The sequence below is a fragment of the Procambarus clarkii genome, chromosome 27 (genome assembly GCF_040958095.1).
Source record: "Procambarus clarkii isolate CNS0578487 chromosome 27, FALCON_Pclarkii_2.0, whole genome shotgun sequence".
Classification (NCBI taxonomy): domain Eukaryota; kingdom Metazoa; phylum Arthropoda; class Malacostraca; order Decapoda; family Cambaridae; genus Procambarus; species Procambarus clarkii.
The window spans coordinates 1,969,554-1,989,539 of record NC_091176.1 but is presented as its reverse complement, the minus strand read 5'-3'; the positions used below and the strand labels follow the sequence as shown (position 1 = coordinate 1,989,539).

Genomic DNA, 19,986 nt, shown 5'->3' with positions numbered 1-19,986 from the left:
ATCCTGAGGAATTCAATGAACTCTCAGTTTAAGAGAAATAAGCAAAAAGGCGAACTTGTGCAATAGATCACCATGGATAACTTTATCCATAGTTACAACAGTGGATATGATGGAGAACCAAAGATACGAGACTTCCACTAGATAACCTGCTTCTATTAAGAAACGGGCCTCAAACACTGGAATTCACGCTAGCAAACACAAGTACATTATTCATTAACAAATATGCCTAATACAAATAACAGACGAATTGATGACATGCCTCTTTTTGGTAGTAATTGTTACTGGAATATTTCCATTAACAATTGTTAATAGTTTACATTGTGAATGGAATATTTTCACTTTTGTAATTGTTATTTAAAATCATAGAGCAACCTGGAGAGATATAGGGAAGAGCATATAAAATAATAAAGCTAGCTAGGCTATTCTGCGCATGGTTTCCCACTGTCGAGGACGGAAAGCCTATTAGCTTTATCAAAGTCCACCCCATAGGTCAACTACTGGCCTTCTGCAGGATGCAACCCACAACAGTTATCTAACTCCCTGTTACTTAATGCTAGGTGAGCATAAGCATCAGGAAAAGATAGACTTAACCTTGTCCAACCAACTGCGCTAACTAAAAGTTAAAGGTAATCGTACGAGTGCACAATGACACTAGAGTGGGCGATTATGAGCCGTGTGTTAATTAAGACGGGGTAGAAGGAGTTGTAAGTGTGAGGGTCGCTGTGCCCAGTTCCCGGCTTGTTTGTACAACAGTGTTGAGCCTCCACCAATGATAACATCCGCTCGTGGTGTCCGCTTGATTATAGCTTCCGCTGGGCCCTCCTGTGTCTACCACCTCCTCACAATGTTTACCATGTCAACAGTGTCACATTACAAAATGTGTACTACTATAAATCTTATATCCACTTAGAATATTTGGTGTCATATACTTTATTTATTTATATATATACAAGAAGGTACATTGGGTTTGTGAGAATACATTGGATAGTACAGTAATTACATTCTTGTAAAGCCACTAGTACGCGCAGCGTTTCGGGCAAGTCCTATACTGTATAGGTATTGTCCTTAAACGATCACTCCCCCCCCCCCCTCCTTACACCCGCAAGATACTGTAAATGAGGGGTTGTAAGACTTAATCCATTGTTCACATGAGACAGTAAAGCAACTTCTGGCTACGTCTAGGTACAAGTGACAGGCTGAACAACCCAGCGGGGTTTCTTCCTGGGGTGTTGTACATGCTGTTGTGGACGTATGTTCACTCACTTAAGTGATTGCCCAGTGAACTCGTCTTTCGGGGTAAAATTACAAACAAAATGTATCTCCCGTGGTTGCCACAACATGGCTCCTTGCCTCACGTGCACCCTTCAAGTGTTTACACACACACTAACTCTTCATGGACTAGTTCAAGTGACACACTTGACAACCTCTTTTGAAACCCAACAACAACTTATCATACACAATCAATATCATTCAAATAAACAACTTAATTCATAAATGGTAATTCATTTATATTTCGCATCGTTTACATAACAAGTACAGTACACTAATCCCACACGAGTGTCAACAACAACTACACCTTGTCATTATCAGACTCACAACCTTAATTGGTGTCAACATGTACAGATCATTTCACTGCTGGCTACACTAAACGGCCGTATAGCAATCTAATTAAAACATTTCATTTTAGTCACCAAGTTTGTGATTTTTGGCAAGAATTACAATGATGATATATTGTAAAGATATATTCAGTTGGGATTATGAGAATTAGCAGTAGAACTAATATAAATTAATCATAACGTAACGTGACGTATATATTTGCACACCCTCAACATGCTACATATTATACATTATATAAATATTATAATATATATATAAACAGAGTATAGTGATGTGACATGTTAATAGTGCATCACTGTGAACAGGACGTTTCTTCACGTGACGTCACAGTCCATAATGGCTCCCTCTGAGCACACGCCACAAAAAACGCGCCTCCAACGTCAAGACTACAAACCTAAATTACAGATTTTTGTTTTGTTAATGACCTAAAGTTACCCCCTTTCTTTAAGAACGCTGCAAGATTACGCATTTACCATAGTTTTAATTTATATTGCAATAATGAGTGGGGTGAACACGCAATACTACCTACAGTGGTGGTGGTGCTTGCGTATCACTGACAACGGGAGAGCGAGGTCCAGCTCTTCATGCCCTGCCTACTGGCCGTGTTGTACCTCTTGCCTTATAGTTTAACTATTCTGACGTTCCAATTCTTCGTCAAAACTGACCTTAAAATTATGGATGGAGGTGACTTTCAATTCTTTCAGTGCATTCCGCTTGCTGACCACCCGTACTGGATACACGAGCGCTTCCTGACACCTCCTTCCACACACCAGTATTTCCAGCCTCCATCCTTGACCTACCCTCCTACCTCTCCCTCCCTCTCTCTCTTTAAAGAGGCAGTCCTTGTCCACCTTCATGTATTAAGCAGATGTGGTGGTGGGTTAAGCAGATGTGGTGGTGGGTTAGGCAGATGTGGTGGTGATGGATTAAGCAGTGGTGGAGGCGAGATACCAGGGGCCCCAGCTTCCTACATACTATATCTATTCCTACGTCCTTGGGGAAGGATCGTGAGAGGGGGTCAACACGCTCGCTGACGCAGCTGTAAGCAAGTCCACATTCCAAGCACAAGGTCACAACATTAATTCGATTTATTTATAGGCACTCATTCATATTCTGCCTCGCAGAGGTGTCTCGGCAAAGCTAAACATGTTTGTGTCCAACACCGTTTACACAAGCTACTGTTCCCTGTCAATGGAGTGTTCAACTTAACCATTTTCAAAATGTTGAGGATAATGCTAGGCTAGGCGAGGATAATGCTAGGCTTAATCAACTGTCATGAAATAATAAGCAAAATCCAATAAAAACTTTAATTAGGGAATTTGTCAGTTTATTAACTCCAAAAGTAACAATCAAATAGTCATAATTCAGGGTACGACAAAAGTACAGGGGCTGTAAATATTACAAGGGTTACAAGGGGCTGTAATGAATTTAAAGAATATATTGAGTACAGGTACAGTATACTGAGTATACCAACCTAATGACTTTAGGTTGGTATAATGAGTACAGTATTTTGTAACGAGTAATTGCTGCTCTAAGGTGAGGTTGGAGGTAGTGATATGGTGGTCTGTACAGTATTAAATTCAGTCTGTTTCTCTTCTCAGTGAAGTATTCAATCCTGACCTTCTGGTGCCTCTGTGTTAGGGCCTTTTGTGGTCACAGTTATGTTAGTTTGATAAATTAACAGTATCTTCACAGTTTATGTTAATAAATTATGAAATAGCTGTGACTTTCTTAGCTTAACAAATCTTGGGAGTCAGATCCTGAACACCCATGTGTCTCAGTAACCTTTCCTACCACCGCTCACAGGATAGGCATGTGGTGCATAATAAATGCACTAAACTGAAATCCCGACTTCAGGTATTTTTCTTTCTTCCAAAAATTGTGAAACACATCATTTAGCATTAGCCTACGTGACACGAGGCTACACTCCAGCAGTAAACCAGGGCAGGAGTAGAAGTTAGCAAAAACGATCCAAAGAGATTGCATTACTGTGTCAGGGATAATGTGTGCCAACTTGCTACATGACTATTACTATACTATTAAATGCACTTATTTTATTTGCAGTGTTCAACCCAAATTCTAATGAAAAAAAGCTTTGTGTACCAGTGGTTTTAATCAATATGCACACCTGTACCTTCAAATATACTTCTAATATGTTATGCATATTTTGTGAATAAATTAATTAGTACTTATTATAAATAAAGAACTGTGAAAATAACAAAGTTGCTATACCTAAAATAGTCCCCCAAAAAGACAAAAATTATCAAATCAACCCCTCCCTCCCTCCCCCTACCTGTGATCTAAAATCTAACATGCATACACCTGAAATTACCTGAGAGCTACCATCTTTAGTGGACTCGAGTGAGCCAAACAGCTCGAGGCTTGTTAAAGGACCACCCCATTATTCCTGAGGATTTTTTTCCCGCTGTATTTTAAGCTGAAGTACTTACTGTCTTTGCATTCACGACTTTGGTGGGTAGGTAATTCCATTGGTTTATCGCCATATGCTCACCAAGTTGTGCTTGCAGGAGTTGAGCTCTGGCTCGATGGGCCCACCTCTCAACTGTCAATCAACCAATTCCCCCCCCCCATACACACACACTCTCACACACTCTCTCACACACACACACACACACACACACACACACACACACACACAGAAGAAGCAACCCATAGCAGCTATCTAACTCCCAGGTACCTATTTACTGCTCGGTGAACAGGCCCATCAGGGTGAAAGAAACACTGCCCATTTGTTTCCGCCACTGCCTGGGATCGAACCCGGACCCTTAGGACTACGAATCCCAAGCGCTGTCCACTCAGCCGTCAGGGCCCCCTAATATTTGCAAGTTGATTTGCATAGGCTAATACAATTTGACATGTAATATGAGGCACTCCAAGCAGCAATTCAGCATGCACCTAGTGCACAAATTTAATTTAGTACAGTATATAATTATAGACTTCAACACATCTCTACTGATTGTAATCATGTCGAAAGACCTGACATATAATGAATACAAATTAGCTGTCACATCTGCAGGGAAAAATGGACATGTTGGACAAAAAGAACCTTTCAAACAATAGATACCAGACCAATGATAATTCTTAAGGCACTAGTACTCTCTAAGGTGAAATATTGTTGCACAATAACAGCCCCATTCAAAGCTGGAGAAATTGCTGACCTGGAGAATGTGCAAATATTATATACTGTACTGCTAGAATCAACTAAAAAGAAGAAAATTATTGATATCACTTACAATTTTTAAACCTGCATTCCCCAGAGTGCACATGGGAGATGCATGATAATTTACACGGAAAATATTAGAGGGACTGGTTCAAAATCTGCACACACAAATAAAAGCACATGAGACCAAGAGTCATGGCAGGAAGTACAAAATAGCCCTGCTGAAAAGCAGAGGTGCAATAGGTACACCGAGAGAGAGAGAGAGAGAACTATCAATATTTAGGGCTCAATATTTTTCAACACTCTCCTTCTAGACACAAGGTGCATAACTAGCCAACTTCTCATATTCAAAAGGAGAACTTTATGACCCCCCTCCAAAGGATTCAACAAGGCTATGATTCATACATCAGGCTGCGAGCAGCTGCATCTAACAGCCATGTTGACCAGATTCCAACCAAGTCTTAAGAGTTAAGCTCAGGTTGGTTCATATCTGCAATTAACATACTGTTCTGAACTGTATCTCACATTACGTACCTGCATTAATCACCACCTTATAAGCGTGGTTTGCATACAGGACACTGTCTAGGTAAGAGAATCTGTGAAGGGCTATCATGGCCAATAGACAATTTTATTTTCAGCCTAACTAAAAATTTTCTCGTGTCGGCCTTATTGAAAATTCATGTGCACCATTTAGTATTTTGCATGTGATATATGCTTCATAATTTGTTGCTACCACTGAAGGGTTAATTAAAATTGTGTAAATGGATAACCAAGTCTGTGCAATGAAATATCGCATCCAGATGATGTATACACACAGAAATCACAATAGCATGATGCATCAAATGCTCAGTCAATTAAGTTTGTCTGGGATCCACTCGGATGTAAGTTCAAACCCTCGTCACGGCCCTTGTGGATTTGCTCAGATGATGTATATGCTGTACCGTACCGTAAAAAACACAAAAATAATACAGTACTTGGATTATGTTATATTTGATGGATAATTAAATTGAGATATAATTGTCAACAATACAATCCAAGTGCAAACCAAATCAGCACTGCAAATATTAAATTAAAATGAACTACATATGCCACTTAAAATTAATTATTAATTAAAATTCAATTTATTAAAGAATTAAAAAATTGTTCAATCTCTGACCGCTTCAAAAGTAAAACCAAAAAGTACCTAATTTCACAAACAAATCCACAAGGGCCGTGATGAGGATTCGAACCTGCGTCCGGGAGCATCCCAGACACTGCCTTAATCGACTGAGCTATTAAGGCAGTGTCCTTAATAGCTCAGTCGATTAAGGCAGTGTCTGGGATGCTCCCGGACGCAGATTCGAATCCTCGTCACGGCCCTTGTGGATTTGTTCATTTGATGCATCACGTTAGTGTGATCTCTGTGTGTACCTAATTCCATCCTCATATTTTCCTACCTTGTGCTTCGAGCTCTCACTGTATTTTGTTCTACCTACTCCCCCAATATTAGTACTTAAGACATGCAACTTGCCCATTACTATCAATTTATATTGTAGTTATTAGGTTGAACTCAAATTTTGCTACACTGTACCAACTAATAATCTTACCTTATCTGTTAGATTAAGGACCTGCCCAAAACACTATGAATGTTAGAGGCTATGCAAGAATGTAAGAACAACGTTATGTGCTCCCATAAAACCAATATACTTTCTTGTATATAAATAAATTACTTAGAATTAGAAACCTTTTCATATTTATATACCTGTAAATCGTTTTAACAGCTGTCCAAAAGCATTGTAATGAAACCTACATGCTCAATGTTATATTACAGTACTGTACCTATGAATTATTGCCTAAACATGTATGAACAAGTACAAAGTGTACAGCACTGTATTCATCAATGTTTGACAATTATTACATCAAGCTACTTGCTCAAGAGTTTGAGTTTTGTTGTAAATCGACTGAATATGTTTTCCTTTGCTTTTAGATAATTAATGTTTAGATAATTAATGTTAAGTTGCAAACACTTTCCAAGTTTTAATTTTACAATGTATGTCTTATAGAAGTCATTTTAAGTAAAATCAAATTTACTGGGGATGAATTATTTACAATATAGGCGCTACACTAAGCAAGATTTATTATAACTTCACAGAGTTAAATACTCATCACAACATTAACAAAGGTCTCCCCTCAACCCATCCACAAAATAAACCGAAACCATGAGTGAAAGACAGTAAATAATATGTTTGTCAACAGTTGTGTCATGATGCCATAAGGAGAACTGTGGAACTTTCCCATCACAAAATTATATGAAGGAATGAGTTGCATGGTCTGGAGTAAAAGCCTCAAATAAAAAAAAAAAAAAATTCTGGTTGTAAGGTTGATGCACTGGTAAAACCTTTTTATCATGAAAAATCTACCAGTAAAGCACTTATCATATTTGTCAAATTAACTTAAGATTTGAGAATTAGACAAACTACTCAAGCTAAGGCTCAGGCTGGGCTTGGACAGGGGGGTGGGGGGAGGGGGCAGAACACCCCCCCCCCTCCAGGTACTCTCCATTGTCAATACTGTACTAGAATTGATTATTTAAACTTTCTAAAGAACAACAATGGAAATAACCACCCAATACACAATTTGAAAGATAAAATGTTATCATATTTCTTATAAAATGATTTGAATGACCTCAATAAGCAGCTCATTTGATACCCCAGTTGAAATTAATTGCCAATTTACACAATTGGCAATTAATTGGCATATGATAAGATTTTACAGAGCCTTGGGAAAACTTTGCTGTTTCAACCTACAGTATTTTGGTTTTCCTCCCCTTTTTCTCTCTCAAAGTTAATTTTAGTTTAGTTTTCCATAAAATCCACCTCTAAATTCCTGATGGCTCTACTTCTATCTTTCTAATTTATATAAATAATTGATGTTCCACAAGGCTGTCTTATTTCTTAGGTTATGCTTCATCAGCTTTTTTCTTTATTAAGTAGAAGCTCTACACCATAGTGTATCAACAAATAGTAATAAAATAAATGTAAAAAAATTGTATTTGATGATTTGAGCAAAGGAGGTAATCACAGATGGTGATTAGAGATGTTTAGAGAGCTAATAAACGACCTTGGCCTCTGTCTGCATCACATATACAGTAGACGCTTATCACAATTCACGCTTTTAAGTACATTTGCATTATTCAAGAAATGTGGTTTTTTCTATTTATTCTTAATTTTATTACTGATATATCAATTAGTAGCTCCTTAAGATACTATTTTAGGCCAAAAAATTGTATGCAGTACTGTGCAAAAATTAGGCAAGTCACACCCCAGAGATTGTGAATGGAGCAAAATCCTGCATTTTCAGAATTATGCTTCTTCAATACACCTCTTTCACAGATTTCAAGACAAATGGAAGGGGACCTTCGACAAGCTGCTGGCTTCCTGTCATCATCGATGCCATTAATGTTAGTGGCTCTCAGATGGATCAATTGGCATTTAATCTTGAACTCTTCTCACACCATCAAATTCAATTGTGCTCAAATTAGCACCGCTTTCATTATTTCCCTCATTAGACTTTCAAAATATTCTCTCCAGCTACAGTACTGTACTTTTATCTCTTCATTGTTTAACATTCTCCCATGTCTATCTTTAACATTCCTGTTCACCCCTTCTTAGTTCTTTCCAAAAGTGCTCCTTGTTTTTTAATTGTTTTTCTTAAATTTTATATCTTATCTTCTCACTTTGTTTTTCTGCATAATTAATCTTTTTGCATGACTTTTGTTTTTATTCCACTCACTTTCATGACTTTCACTTTGTATCCACAAAATCCACTTTTTTTCCTTATCAACTTCTCTTTACATTTGTTATTTATTGCCGGGGAACAGCAAGACCAAAACTTCCTGAGGGTATTAAACCCATGCAACCCAATTATTGTTGTTATACTCTACACCCCATGTTGGGGTTCTAAAGCTCAAATGGTTACAAATTAACTGCGTGTGACATACATGAACACGTACTTTATTTATGATCTAATTATTCGTATCTCTCATGTAGTGCCCAGCCTTTGCTGTCAAGGTAGTCACCTGCACTAAGTCATGCTAATATCATGAGAATGTATTCATAAAACAACACTAGTTTTTCTTTTCCTGGACAGATAATATAGAGATTGCAACAACCAAAGCCTGGTAAAAGAGATCTTCTGGTAAATTTAACTAAGAAACACTAATCTTGTGTTTTTGTTTACAAACTAAGCTTGTGTTTTTGTTTACAAACTAAGCTTGTGTTTTTGTTTACAAACTAAGCTTGTGTTTTTGTTAACACACTAATCTTGTGTTTTTGTTTACACAGTTGGGAGATGAATGTTCCTTAATTTCTAGTCACATTACAATACTGTAATCTACTTCTTGTCTGTCCAGTTAGCTAGTTTCTTTTAACTACTTAGTCTCCAACATTTTTACTAGTAAAAATATGTAGTCAAATTGCAGTACTGTAGATACAGAGGTCATGAGAAAGACTAAGACTTATCTCAACAGATCTGAGATAAACAAGCAAGACAATTTTTAGGACGCACAAGCTTACAGGGGCAATATTTACTAGCCTATGTGAGAGTTGTGTCATATGTCAAACAGACATGTAACAAAACCTCCAGCCTTTATATTTATAGCCTTTATAGAAGTCTTGGTGGATTGTTGTCAAGATTCTCTTCTACCTACAACACCCCAACCTGAATTTAAGTCTTCTACAAAGGATTCAGTACAGTATATACATGTTCAAAAAATATTTCCCTATATCAAAAATAAATAAATATTTTATATTGCAGTACTGTATCTGCAAGAAGAAACAGCCTTTCAGTAAATCTTCAATGTAGTTATGCTAAATAGTAACCTTTCTACACTTAGTAGATTACAGGACAACCACTCACATTCCAATTAGTACAGTAATACAGTGAAGGATGTTAGTTTTTCTGATATGATGTGTTGTTTGTGTTTGATGTGATGTGTTTTCCCCCTAGTTGTGCTTTGGCTCTTTGATTCCTCCTCTCGACTAACAATCAACCAGTATACAGAGATCTCTGAGCCTACTGGGCTCTACATCATATCTAAATTTTAAACTGTGTATGTAGTCTGCTTCCACCACATCCTTTCCCAATTCATTCCATCTGTTAACTACCCTGACACTAAAAATTTTCTTTGTAATGTAACTATGGCTCATTTGGGTACTCAGTTTCCACCTGTGTTCCCTAGTGCGTGTGCCCACCCATGTTAAATAAACTGTTTTTATCTACCCTATCAATTTCTCTGAGAATCTTATTTGTGATGATCATGGCTCCCCACTGGAATGGGTTACATGGCAATGCAAATACAGTACTTTGTAATGATAACATGGCACAAATATAATACCGAGAGCAGTGGAAAAGCAATTTCTATCTGCCACATCATATAGTTTGAAACGAACTTGTAATTATGTATTAACCCTGACACAGTCAATTTGTGTTCAAATTGCAATAAAGTTGTGATGCAGTAATTACAGTAATTACTATACAGTAATTATCAAGCAAAATCTGTAAAATTATTTTTTTCCTACAACAGAAAATTTTAAACATAGTAACACGAGACTTGTGCCAAATGTTATTTATAACCAGTGTCAACAGAATGTACTGTATATTAATATTGTGGTAACCACAAAAACTCACATCAGTCCACTGCAGTGCATACAACGCACATGTTTCTTCTTATTATTTTGGGAGCTCATGCACTCTTGGGTAATGTTCGAATTGGTAAGATTAGGTTCAGTATTAAGATTGGCAAAATTGAATGAATGACTGCTGCTATTTTTCTCACCCTCAACATCAAACAATTTCCCTTACCTACATAATATTCTGGTGGAATGGGATTACTGCCTTAATACATGGACTGCACAGCCTAATTAGATCAAAGGTTAAGCCTCTGGCAATCATACATGCTGGTTTGGAATAAATCACTGGCAAAACAATAGCAAATGCTATCAACAATATATTTAATAAACTATAGTACAGTACTGTATATGAAATACATATAGTACTTACCTCCTCCTTGAAGAGAATATCCTGCGATGCCATGAACAGTGGAGATGATCCTTTGTCGTTTGTTGCATTTACTGGAGCACCACATGCCAATAGGAAGGATACAACCCCTGCTGAGGGAAATGGGGTCATATGTTCATCTTCTAACAATGAATGATTATTAAGCACATTAGTCTTCATAGCTGCAAGATGAAGAAGAGAGTGACCACCTTGGCACGTTCTGGGATCTAAGCGCAAAATATTATTTACAAGGGTTGCCACCTTTTCGTGTTGCTCTTCTGTGCTTGGAATATGCAATACAACAAAAAGCATGTGTATTAAAACTTTTAACATGTGATCAAAGTTACTTTGGTGCTTTTTATGGACTGGTTGTATTCGGAGAAGAGCCATGCATTTTGGAAGTTGGTCAGCAAGCAACTCGAGGGTACGATAGGCATCATCAAAACTGACGGTGTTTTGCATCACACCTGCTCCATGCTTGTCTATCATATCTAAATAGAGTCGAACTAATGCCTGAGCTGTAAAACATGTTTCATTGAAAAGAATTGTATCTCTTTGAATTCTAAGTTCCAGGGCATATAGCCACAGGTCAATACAATTTTGATATTGGAGAGAATCTGCATATGCTGCTCCTCTGTACATCAACCTAAAGATCATATCCTTGTGAGCAGTTCCCAAAATACGTTCACAGATTAATAAACTCTGAGTTCGCATACCATTTAAATCAATGGCAACGACTTCCAACTCTTCTGACGTCTTAAATTCCAGAGCAAACTGATAATTGTGTCTTGCAGGCAATATAACTTTTGAAACTCCAGATGCCTGACGAATGCATGTAGCTTTTCGCCAGTACTGGAGAGCAGCTTGGATGTCATGATGCTCGTCCAAGAATGTTGTACCAAGTAACTCGTATCCATCTGCTATTCGGCCAGGGGCATACGAGACAACATTTATTAAATATTCAAAGATCTGACAGGCACCCTTGATGCAGGCAGTCTGAAGTGCATCATCGTGGTATCTACTGGTCAGGTGTGGGTTTGCTCCATGGTCAAGCAATAATTTTGTCGTCTCAAAACGGTGTTCTTGAATAGCATAGTGTAAGGCAGTTTTGTTCTGAATATCTTGTGCGTTGACATCGGCACCGTGCTTGAGTAGATATTCACACAACTTCACACTCTGAACAGAATTTATCAAACAGGTACCACCATTATAATTGGGTTTTGAAATATTTGCTCCATTCTCCACCAAGTAAGTCACTATATCGAGATGGGTCATGAAGCAAGCACTACGTACAGGGGTTGACCCAGTGTCTGACACGCTGTTGACATCCGCGCCGTGCTGCACTAGACACTTCACCACAGGTAAACGGCCAGCAACAGAGGCGCACCACAGTGGTGTCACATTGTGGATTGACCTGTCATCTGGCACCTCGTACAGTCCACGCTGCTCGGCGTCGGCACTACACGTTGTGATAAGGTAGTCCACCACCTCCACATTGCCTCGCTTGCATGCAACAAAGAGCGGCGCGCACCCATCTCGCGTTCTGGTCACTATCTCTTTTCTGTCTTCTCTCTGGAACCTCTCGAGCCTGGTCCGCAGCATGTAGGAGAGTCTAGCCCCAGGTGCAATGTTTCGACACTCATTATATAAATCCGTGAATGTCTGTTCTTTATGCGAGGACTGATCAACCTTCCCCGTAATCCACATCCTACGCTTGAAGACTGAGAAGAAATTTTCCTTTGGGGAATCCAGCTCGACTAGCTTAGTCCACACCTCACGTAAAATAACTGGTGGGTGACCAGAGTGAGCGCGGGGCGAGGTCCGCGGGCAACACAACACAGGTACTTGAGAGAGTCACACACGACACACTGCTACGGCCGCGTCTCCAGTGTATCTCACACCAGCTGGGCGCAGGTGCTACCTCTCTCACTTACACCTCCCTCACACCGCTACTTTCTCCAATACTCCTACATTATTACACGTCACCATAGCTTCAAATTTACAAAATAACTATCATAGGCACTCTGTTTATATAATATAACATATATTTAAATACATTTGCAGATATTTTAGTTACGACGACACGCTATATCTAGTAAAACATGAATAAACAATGCTCAACATCATGGCAACACTAAGAGCAGGGATACCAACTATAATATCATATTAGATGCGCCTCCGGCGGCAACAATCAAAATATACATTTGATGTATTAAATAACCTTGTACATCTGAAGCAGAGTGAAATCGACATTAGTAATTCCATCTATCATCATACTATCATGTAGCAACACGTGTATGGATCATCCAATAAAATTGTAGATGTTACGCTGCTCTTTTAGACTCATCTTTAAGTATCACTGGGAATTTTCATTACCTGTCGATTTAATTTTGCCCCAAGGGACGAGATTATTGAGCAGCACCACTCATCCTGTGAGTGGACACACCGCCATAGCAGTATGTACAACACTCCCCAAAAAGAAGAAAACCCATCATATGTTCTTCCTGACATATGTACCCAGACACAGCTGGGACTTGTTGTAGACCTTACCATATGTAAATTGTGTGTTCACCTAGTTGTGCTAGCGGGGGTTGAGCTCTGCTCTTTCCCCCCGCCTCTCAACTGTCAATCAATCAACTGTTACTAACTACTATTTTTTTTCACACACACACACACACGGTTGTTTGTTAGGTGAGAAGGTGGTGGAGGCCAAGACCGTCAGTAGTTTCAAAGCGTTATATGACAAAGAGTGCTGGGAAGACGGGACACCACGAGCGTAGCTCTCATCCTGTAACTACACTTAGGTAATTACACACACACAACAGAGATATTAGAAAGAACTTTTTTAGTGTCAGAGTGGTTGACACTAAAGTGGAATGTGACACTGAGTGGAATGCATTAGGAAGTGATGTGGTGGATGCTGACTCCACACACAGTTTCTAGTGTTTACTAGTTGTGTTTGCGGGGGTTGAGCTTTGCTCTTTCGGCCCGCCTCTCAACTGTTTACTAACTACTTTTTTTTTTTTTTTTTTCCACCCCCCCCCCCCCCCCCACACACACACACCCCAGGAAGCAGCCCGTGACAGCTGACTAACTCCCAGGTACCTATTTACTGCTAGGTAACAGGGGCACTTAGGGTGAAAGAAACTTTGCCCATTTGTTTCTGCCTCGTGCGGGAACCGAACCCGCGCCACAGAATTACGAGTCCTGCGCGCTATCCACCAGGCTACGAGGCCCCCAAAGTGTAGTGTAGATATAATAGAGCCCAGTAGGCTCAGGAACCTGTACACCAGTTGATTGACGGTTGAGAGGCGGGGCCAAAGAGCCAGAGCTCAACCCCCGCAAGCACAACTAGGTGAGTACACAGGAAGCAGCCTGTGGCAGCTGTCTAACTCCCAGGTACCAATTTATTGCTAGGTAACAGGGGGCATCAGGATGAAGGAAACTCTGCCCATGTACTCACCTAATTGTGCTTGCGGGGGTTGAGCTTTGGCTCTTTGGTCCCGCCTAATGTGTTTTTCCGGCGGTGCCGGGGAATCGAACCCCGGTCCCTAGGTCCACGAGTCTAGAGCGCTGTCCACTCAGCCACCACCCACTGAGAACTATTGTCAACTAAAGTTAGTGTCAACTAAAATATTCGCACACCATCCGTCACTATGTGATAGAGTGAGAAAATATACATGAATTAAGAGACAACTCTAACAAATGTACAAGAAATGTGAACATATTTAATTAAAAATTTACCTGAGGGCCACTAAAACTCTAGTGGTATCGACGAGGACAGGAAGACGACGGCTTGTCAAAGGTTCCCCATGTGCCCTAATTTTTTTTCCAGCTAGACTTTAAAATTCAACAGAGAAAACATTTACGGCTTCGGCGGGTAGGCGGTTTCATGGGTTTATAACCCTGTGGGTGAAAAAGCATCTCCTGTTCTCAGTACCACATTGTGGCTTGTTGAGCTTGAACCCGTTGTTCCTTGTTTGTGTTACATCTGACCCTTTGAAGAAATTGTATGGATAAACATCAATTGCTCAGTATTTTGGATCTGTCTAAATGGTTCAGTATTTTGGATCTGTCTAAATGGTTCAGTATTTTGGATGTCTAAATGGTTCAGTATTTTGGATCTGTCTAAATGGTTCAGTTTTTTAAAAGATTAGATGAGATCCTCCGTGCCATACCTCGTTTAGTGTTAGTCCTGTGGCCCTCAATCATGCCTGATATGAGAGATGACTTAGTTTTGGAATTATTTTTATTGCCCGGTGTTGCACTTTCTCCAGAGCAGCTATATGTCCTTCTGAAGATGAGGTCTCCATGCTTGGATACAATAATCTAAATGAGATTATCCAAATCACCAAATATTTATAAAATTTAATCACTCTTCTTTTCCTTAAAGTCAAAGGTACGCTTGATTATTCCAAGAGTTTGGTTAGCCGGACAGCACACTGGACTTGTGATCCTGTGGTCCTGGATTCGATCCCAGGCGCCGGCGAGAAACAATGGGCAAAGTTTCTTTCACCCTATGCCCCTGTTACCTAGCAGTAAAATAGGTACCTGGATGTTAGTCAGCTGTCACGGGCTGCTTCCTGGGGGTGGAGGCCTGGTCGAGGACCGGGCAGCGGGGACACTAAAGCCCCGAAATCATCTCAAGATAACCTCAAGGTAGCCTCTTTTTTTACTGCTGATCGTATCTGGTGTGCAACTTTCAGTAAATGATGGATTTAAACTCCAGACTTGCTTCGTCAGTCTCCTGCAAGGTAGTGCTGTTAATTTGGTAGTTGTGACGTGAATTATTATGCCCCACATGCAAGGTTTTACATTTATCGATATTAAAAAACATTTGCCAGTCTTCTGACCATTTATGAAGTTCATGTAGATCTCTTAGTAGGGCCTCAGTATTTATTTATTTAAATTTATTTTTTTATATAAGCAAGAAGGTACATTGGGTTGGGAGAGTACATAATTGGTGTTCTTACATTCTTGTAAAGCCACTAACACCCATAGCATAGCAAAATGTGAAAAGTATTAAGAGGTACATTGAAGCATAATTTGAAGATAATTAATGTACCTAATTAAACTATTAACAATAGTTTAATTAGGTACATTTTTATTAACAAGGTTTGGAATACACAGCAATGTGCTGCTACCCTATTCTATATGAAAGTTTACAAAGTGTAGATAAAAAACTAGCTATATGTTCATCTACTATCCCCATCTCACAGGATGGTTAGTCATACATGGAATCAGGAGAGAACATGAAATGTGAGGCTGTTAGCCTCCACTAGTAAAATTCGGGTACAGCGCAATAATACTTTTCAATATTCGTGAGTGTATGAAGTAATTATAGAGCTCAAGTACCTAATACCATTTGGTCTGAAATTACTGATAGTTTGGTTTAGTTCATTTACTATGCACCCCATACCCAGCTTGTGGGCGGTAGTGGAAAGGGTTACAGAGGCACATAATGGGCTCAGGGACTGAACCCCACAATTCATTTAGCTAAGCAAGTTACAATCTTGGTGAGCTAGTTACAAATGTCAATGCACATTGTCACATCAACAATGGGCTCGAGATCGGCCACAAGTACAGTTTCTAAATTAAGCAACTGATATATGTGGAGAGCTAGTGTCACAATTTATGTATCTCTCATATATTAGGTCTCTGATTATGCTGCACCCATGCTTGCTCTAGTGCCTGAGAGAATGCTTGGAGGGCAGGGAAAGATGCAAAACGAAGCCATGAAATTAATGCATTAATTGGTATCAAGATGCTTAGGCTAACCCACCCTAACCCTTGCACTGAAGCCCTCCAAGCCTTCTTCCTTGAAGGTCAGCATCCCTCCAAATGGATTACCGTAATTGCCACTGTGCTCAGAATGTATAATATTCATCACCTCTACCAAGAGAGACAACAACAACACTTTCCTGCCCCCATGGGAGATCACCCCTTTCCAAATTACTGCCCCCCCCCCCCCCATCCCACCCAAGAAGCTGATTAAAGAACAAGCCTTGCTTCGACAAGAAGCAAAGTACAATGCCTTAAGCCAAATTGATGCTTTAGTCAGAGAGCGCTCCCTTTCCCAGATTATTTACACTGATGGATCCTTGCATCAGTCCCATGGTGCAGCTGGAAGTGCAGTTGTTGTGACAGGGAGAGATGGTTCCTTCTCCCATGAGTGTGGAGCGCGTCTCAGTAACTGGGCCCCCACTCTTCAGACAGAATTGGTTGCCATAATCCTTGCACTCAAGCGCGTATATAAATCCAAAGTTGACACTCTAATTGTTAGTGACTCCTTGTCATCCTTGACTGCCCTCAGCTCCCCAAGGCATAACTGTGACGTGCTTATCTCTGAAGCTAGACACAGATATAGTGAAATAATCAATGATGGAGTCAGAGTCTGTCTCCTGAGGATTCCTTCCCATATTGGTCTCCGAATGCATGATAGAACTAATAAGTTGGTCAAGACTTTTGCTCGTAAAGAGGGAATTGATTACCAACTTGGACTGCCTTTGAGCAGCCTGAGGGGCAGTAACAATCCGGGAACATCAACTAAATTTCGGAGATTTGAGGCAAAGTGAAATTCACACCGGTTCCTCCATCTATCATCATTCTATTATGCAGGAAGAACCGCACGTCTATGGGTCATCCAATAATGTTAGCAGACTTCTAGATGTTACCACTGCTAGGCTTAGGCTCGGCTACAAGTACCTCTGACAGTTGTAACATCTGCTGATGTAGATTTGACTAAATGTAAACTCTGTCAGCAGAACTATTCGCATACTTTGCGTCATTATATAATGTTATGTGAAAAAATCGCGGAATTCAGAGATAACACCATCAATGGAGTCCAAGAAATGTGTAAGTACTTCATTCATAATGATGTGCTGCCTTTATCTTAGCCAAGTATCCAAAATTTGCTTACTGTAGGTAATGCATGCACATGACTGTAAAGCTGCCGCCCAGTTGGGTGGGTGTGGAGCACATGACTGTAAAGCTGCCGCCCCGTTGGGTGGGTGTGGAGCACATGACTGTAAAGCTGCCGTCCAGATGGGTGGGTGTGGAGCACATGACTGTAAAACTGCCGCCCAGTTGGGGGGTGTGGAGCACATGACTGTAAAGCTGCCGTCCAGATGGGTGAGTGTGGAGCACATGACTGTAAAACTGCCGCCCAGTTGGGGGGTGTGGAGCACATGACTGTAAAGCTGCCGCCCAGTTGGGTGGGTGTGGAGCAAGACTAGTAACTGTGTGACTCACCATAGGTATAAAGTGCCTTGTATATTGACTGTTGTGAGCCTCTTGTTGAATCACTTGTGATACAAAAGATTATTGATGTGTGTATGTGTGTAGATAATTGAATATGTATGTGTATGTATATATGTACTCACCTAATTGTGCTTGCGGGGGTTGAGCTCTGGCTCTTTGGTCCCGCCTCTCAACCGTCAATCAACTGATGTAGATTCCTGAGCCTATTGGGCTCTGTCATATCTACATTTGAAACTGTGTATGGAGTCTGCCTCCACCACATTACTTCCTAGTGCATTCCATTTACTAACTACTCTGACACTGAAAAAATTCTTTCTAATGTATCTGTGGTTCATTTGGGTACTCAGCTTCCACCTGTGTCCCCTTGTGCGTATGCCACCCGTGTTAAATAATCCATCGTTGTCCACCTTCTCAATTGCCCTGAGAATTTTGTATGTGGTGATCATGTCTCCCCGAGCTCTTCTGTCTTCCAGCGACGTGAGGTGCAGTTCACGTAGTCTGTCCTCATAACTCATGCCTATTAGTTCTGGCACTAGCCTAGTGGCATACCTCTGAACTTTTTCCAGCTTCGTCTTGTGCTTGAATGTATATGTATATGTATATATGTACATGTATGTATGAGTACGTGTACATATGTATATATATGACATTTAATAATTGTGTAACTAGTGTCAAAAGATTGTTATTTGCTTAGCTAAACGAACTAGAGGGTTCATCTGTACGTATTTCATTTTTGTACCAATATGTTCGCAATAGAATGTTCTAGAAGAACATAAGTATAAAATGTCACCAAAGCGTGAGTTAGACGAGCGCCAAGTAAAGAACCACGTCGATCACTAGCCGTGAGCGACAAACAACGACGAAATGTTTCTACTCTTTTCAGGTTTGTGAACTCCACACTTGTCCTACAGCGTTAAATTTGGTATAACTGAGTTCGCAATAAAATTCCCTACGAGTACATATGCATATAAATGTAGAATTAATGTCGCAGCCCACCCGCAAGAGTGTGGGAAGTGGCCGAAGTGTTACCCGCGAAGGCATATGGGCGAAACACCTATTGAAAAGTGTATATCATTTTCACTGTTCTGACATTAATTTTCGATGTACGTATTTCATTTTTGTACCAATGTGTTCGCAATAGAATGTTCTAGAAGAACATAAGTATAAAATGTCACACAAGGATGCGTTAGACCGGCACCAAATAAAAAATAACGTCGATTACACTCGTCTTGTCAACAATACAATGATCTTACCACGATGATGCAGGTTTGCCAGCTCTAAATTGCTGAAAGTAGCGAGCTGACGGTCTAAAAGTAGCGAATTTGTAATTAGAGTAGCCCAATTTTTTTTAGTGAATGATATGGTTTCAAAGTAATATATTTTGATATAAATAGTACACTGCACGATGTTAATTGTTTTATTAATATTATTTCTGCACATACACACACACACACACACACACACACACACACACATACACACACATACACACACACACATTATATATATATATATATATATATATATATATATATATATATATATATATATATATATATATATATATATATATATATATATATGTCGTACCTAGTAGCCAGAACGCACTTATCAGCCTACTATGCAAGGCCCGATTTGCCTAATAATCCAAGTTTTCATGAATTAATGTTTTTTCGACTACCTAACCTAACCTAACTTTTTCTGCTACCTAACCTAACCTAACCTATAAAGATAGGTTAGGTTAGGTTAGGTAGGGTTGGTTAGGTTCGGTCATATATCTACGTTAATTTTAACTCCAATAAAAAAAAATTGACCTCATACATAATGAAATGGGTAGCTTTATCATTTCATAAGAAATAAATTAGAGAAAATATATTAATTCAGGAAAACTT

General features: G+C 39.6%; 1 protein-coding gene across 3 annotated transcripts in view; it reads right to left on the bottom strand.

Annotated features, from left to right (window-relative positions):
• The window catches only part of m-cup (ankyrin repeat protein mann-cup), a 177,909-nt gene extending 165,073 nt beyond the window's left edge, over positions 1-12,836 (bottom strand). The window contains exon 1 of one of the 3 annotated variants that reach the window (XM_069332247.1): positions 10,838-12,836. In XM_069332247.1, the coding sequence (XP_069188348.1) occupies positions 10,838-12,541 (1,704 nt within the window). In that variant the 5' untranslated portion in view covers positions 12,542-12,836. The remainder of the gene's footprint in view (positions 1-10,837) is intronic. The other 2 variants (XM_069332246.1, XM_045749425.2) reach the window with 2 other exon arrangements.
• Between the last annotated feature and the right edge of the window lie 7,150 nt (positions 12,837-19,986).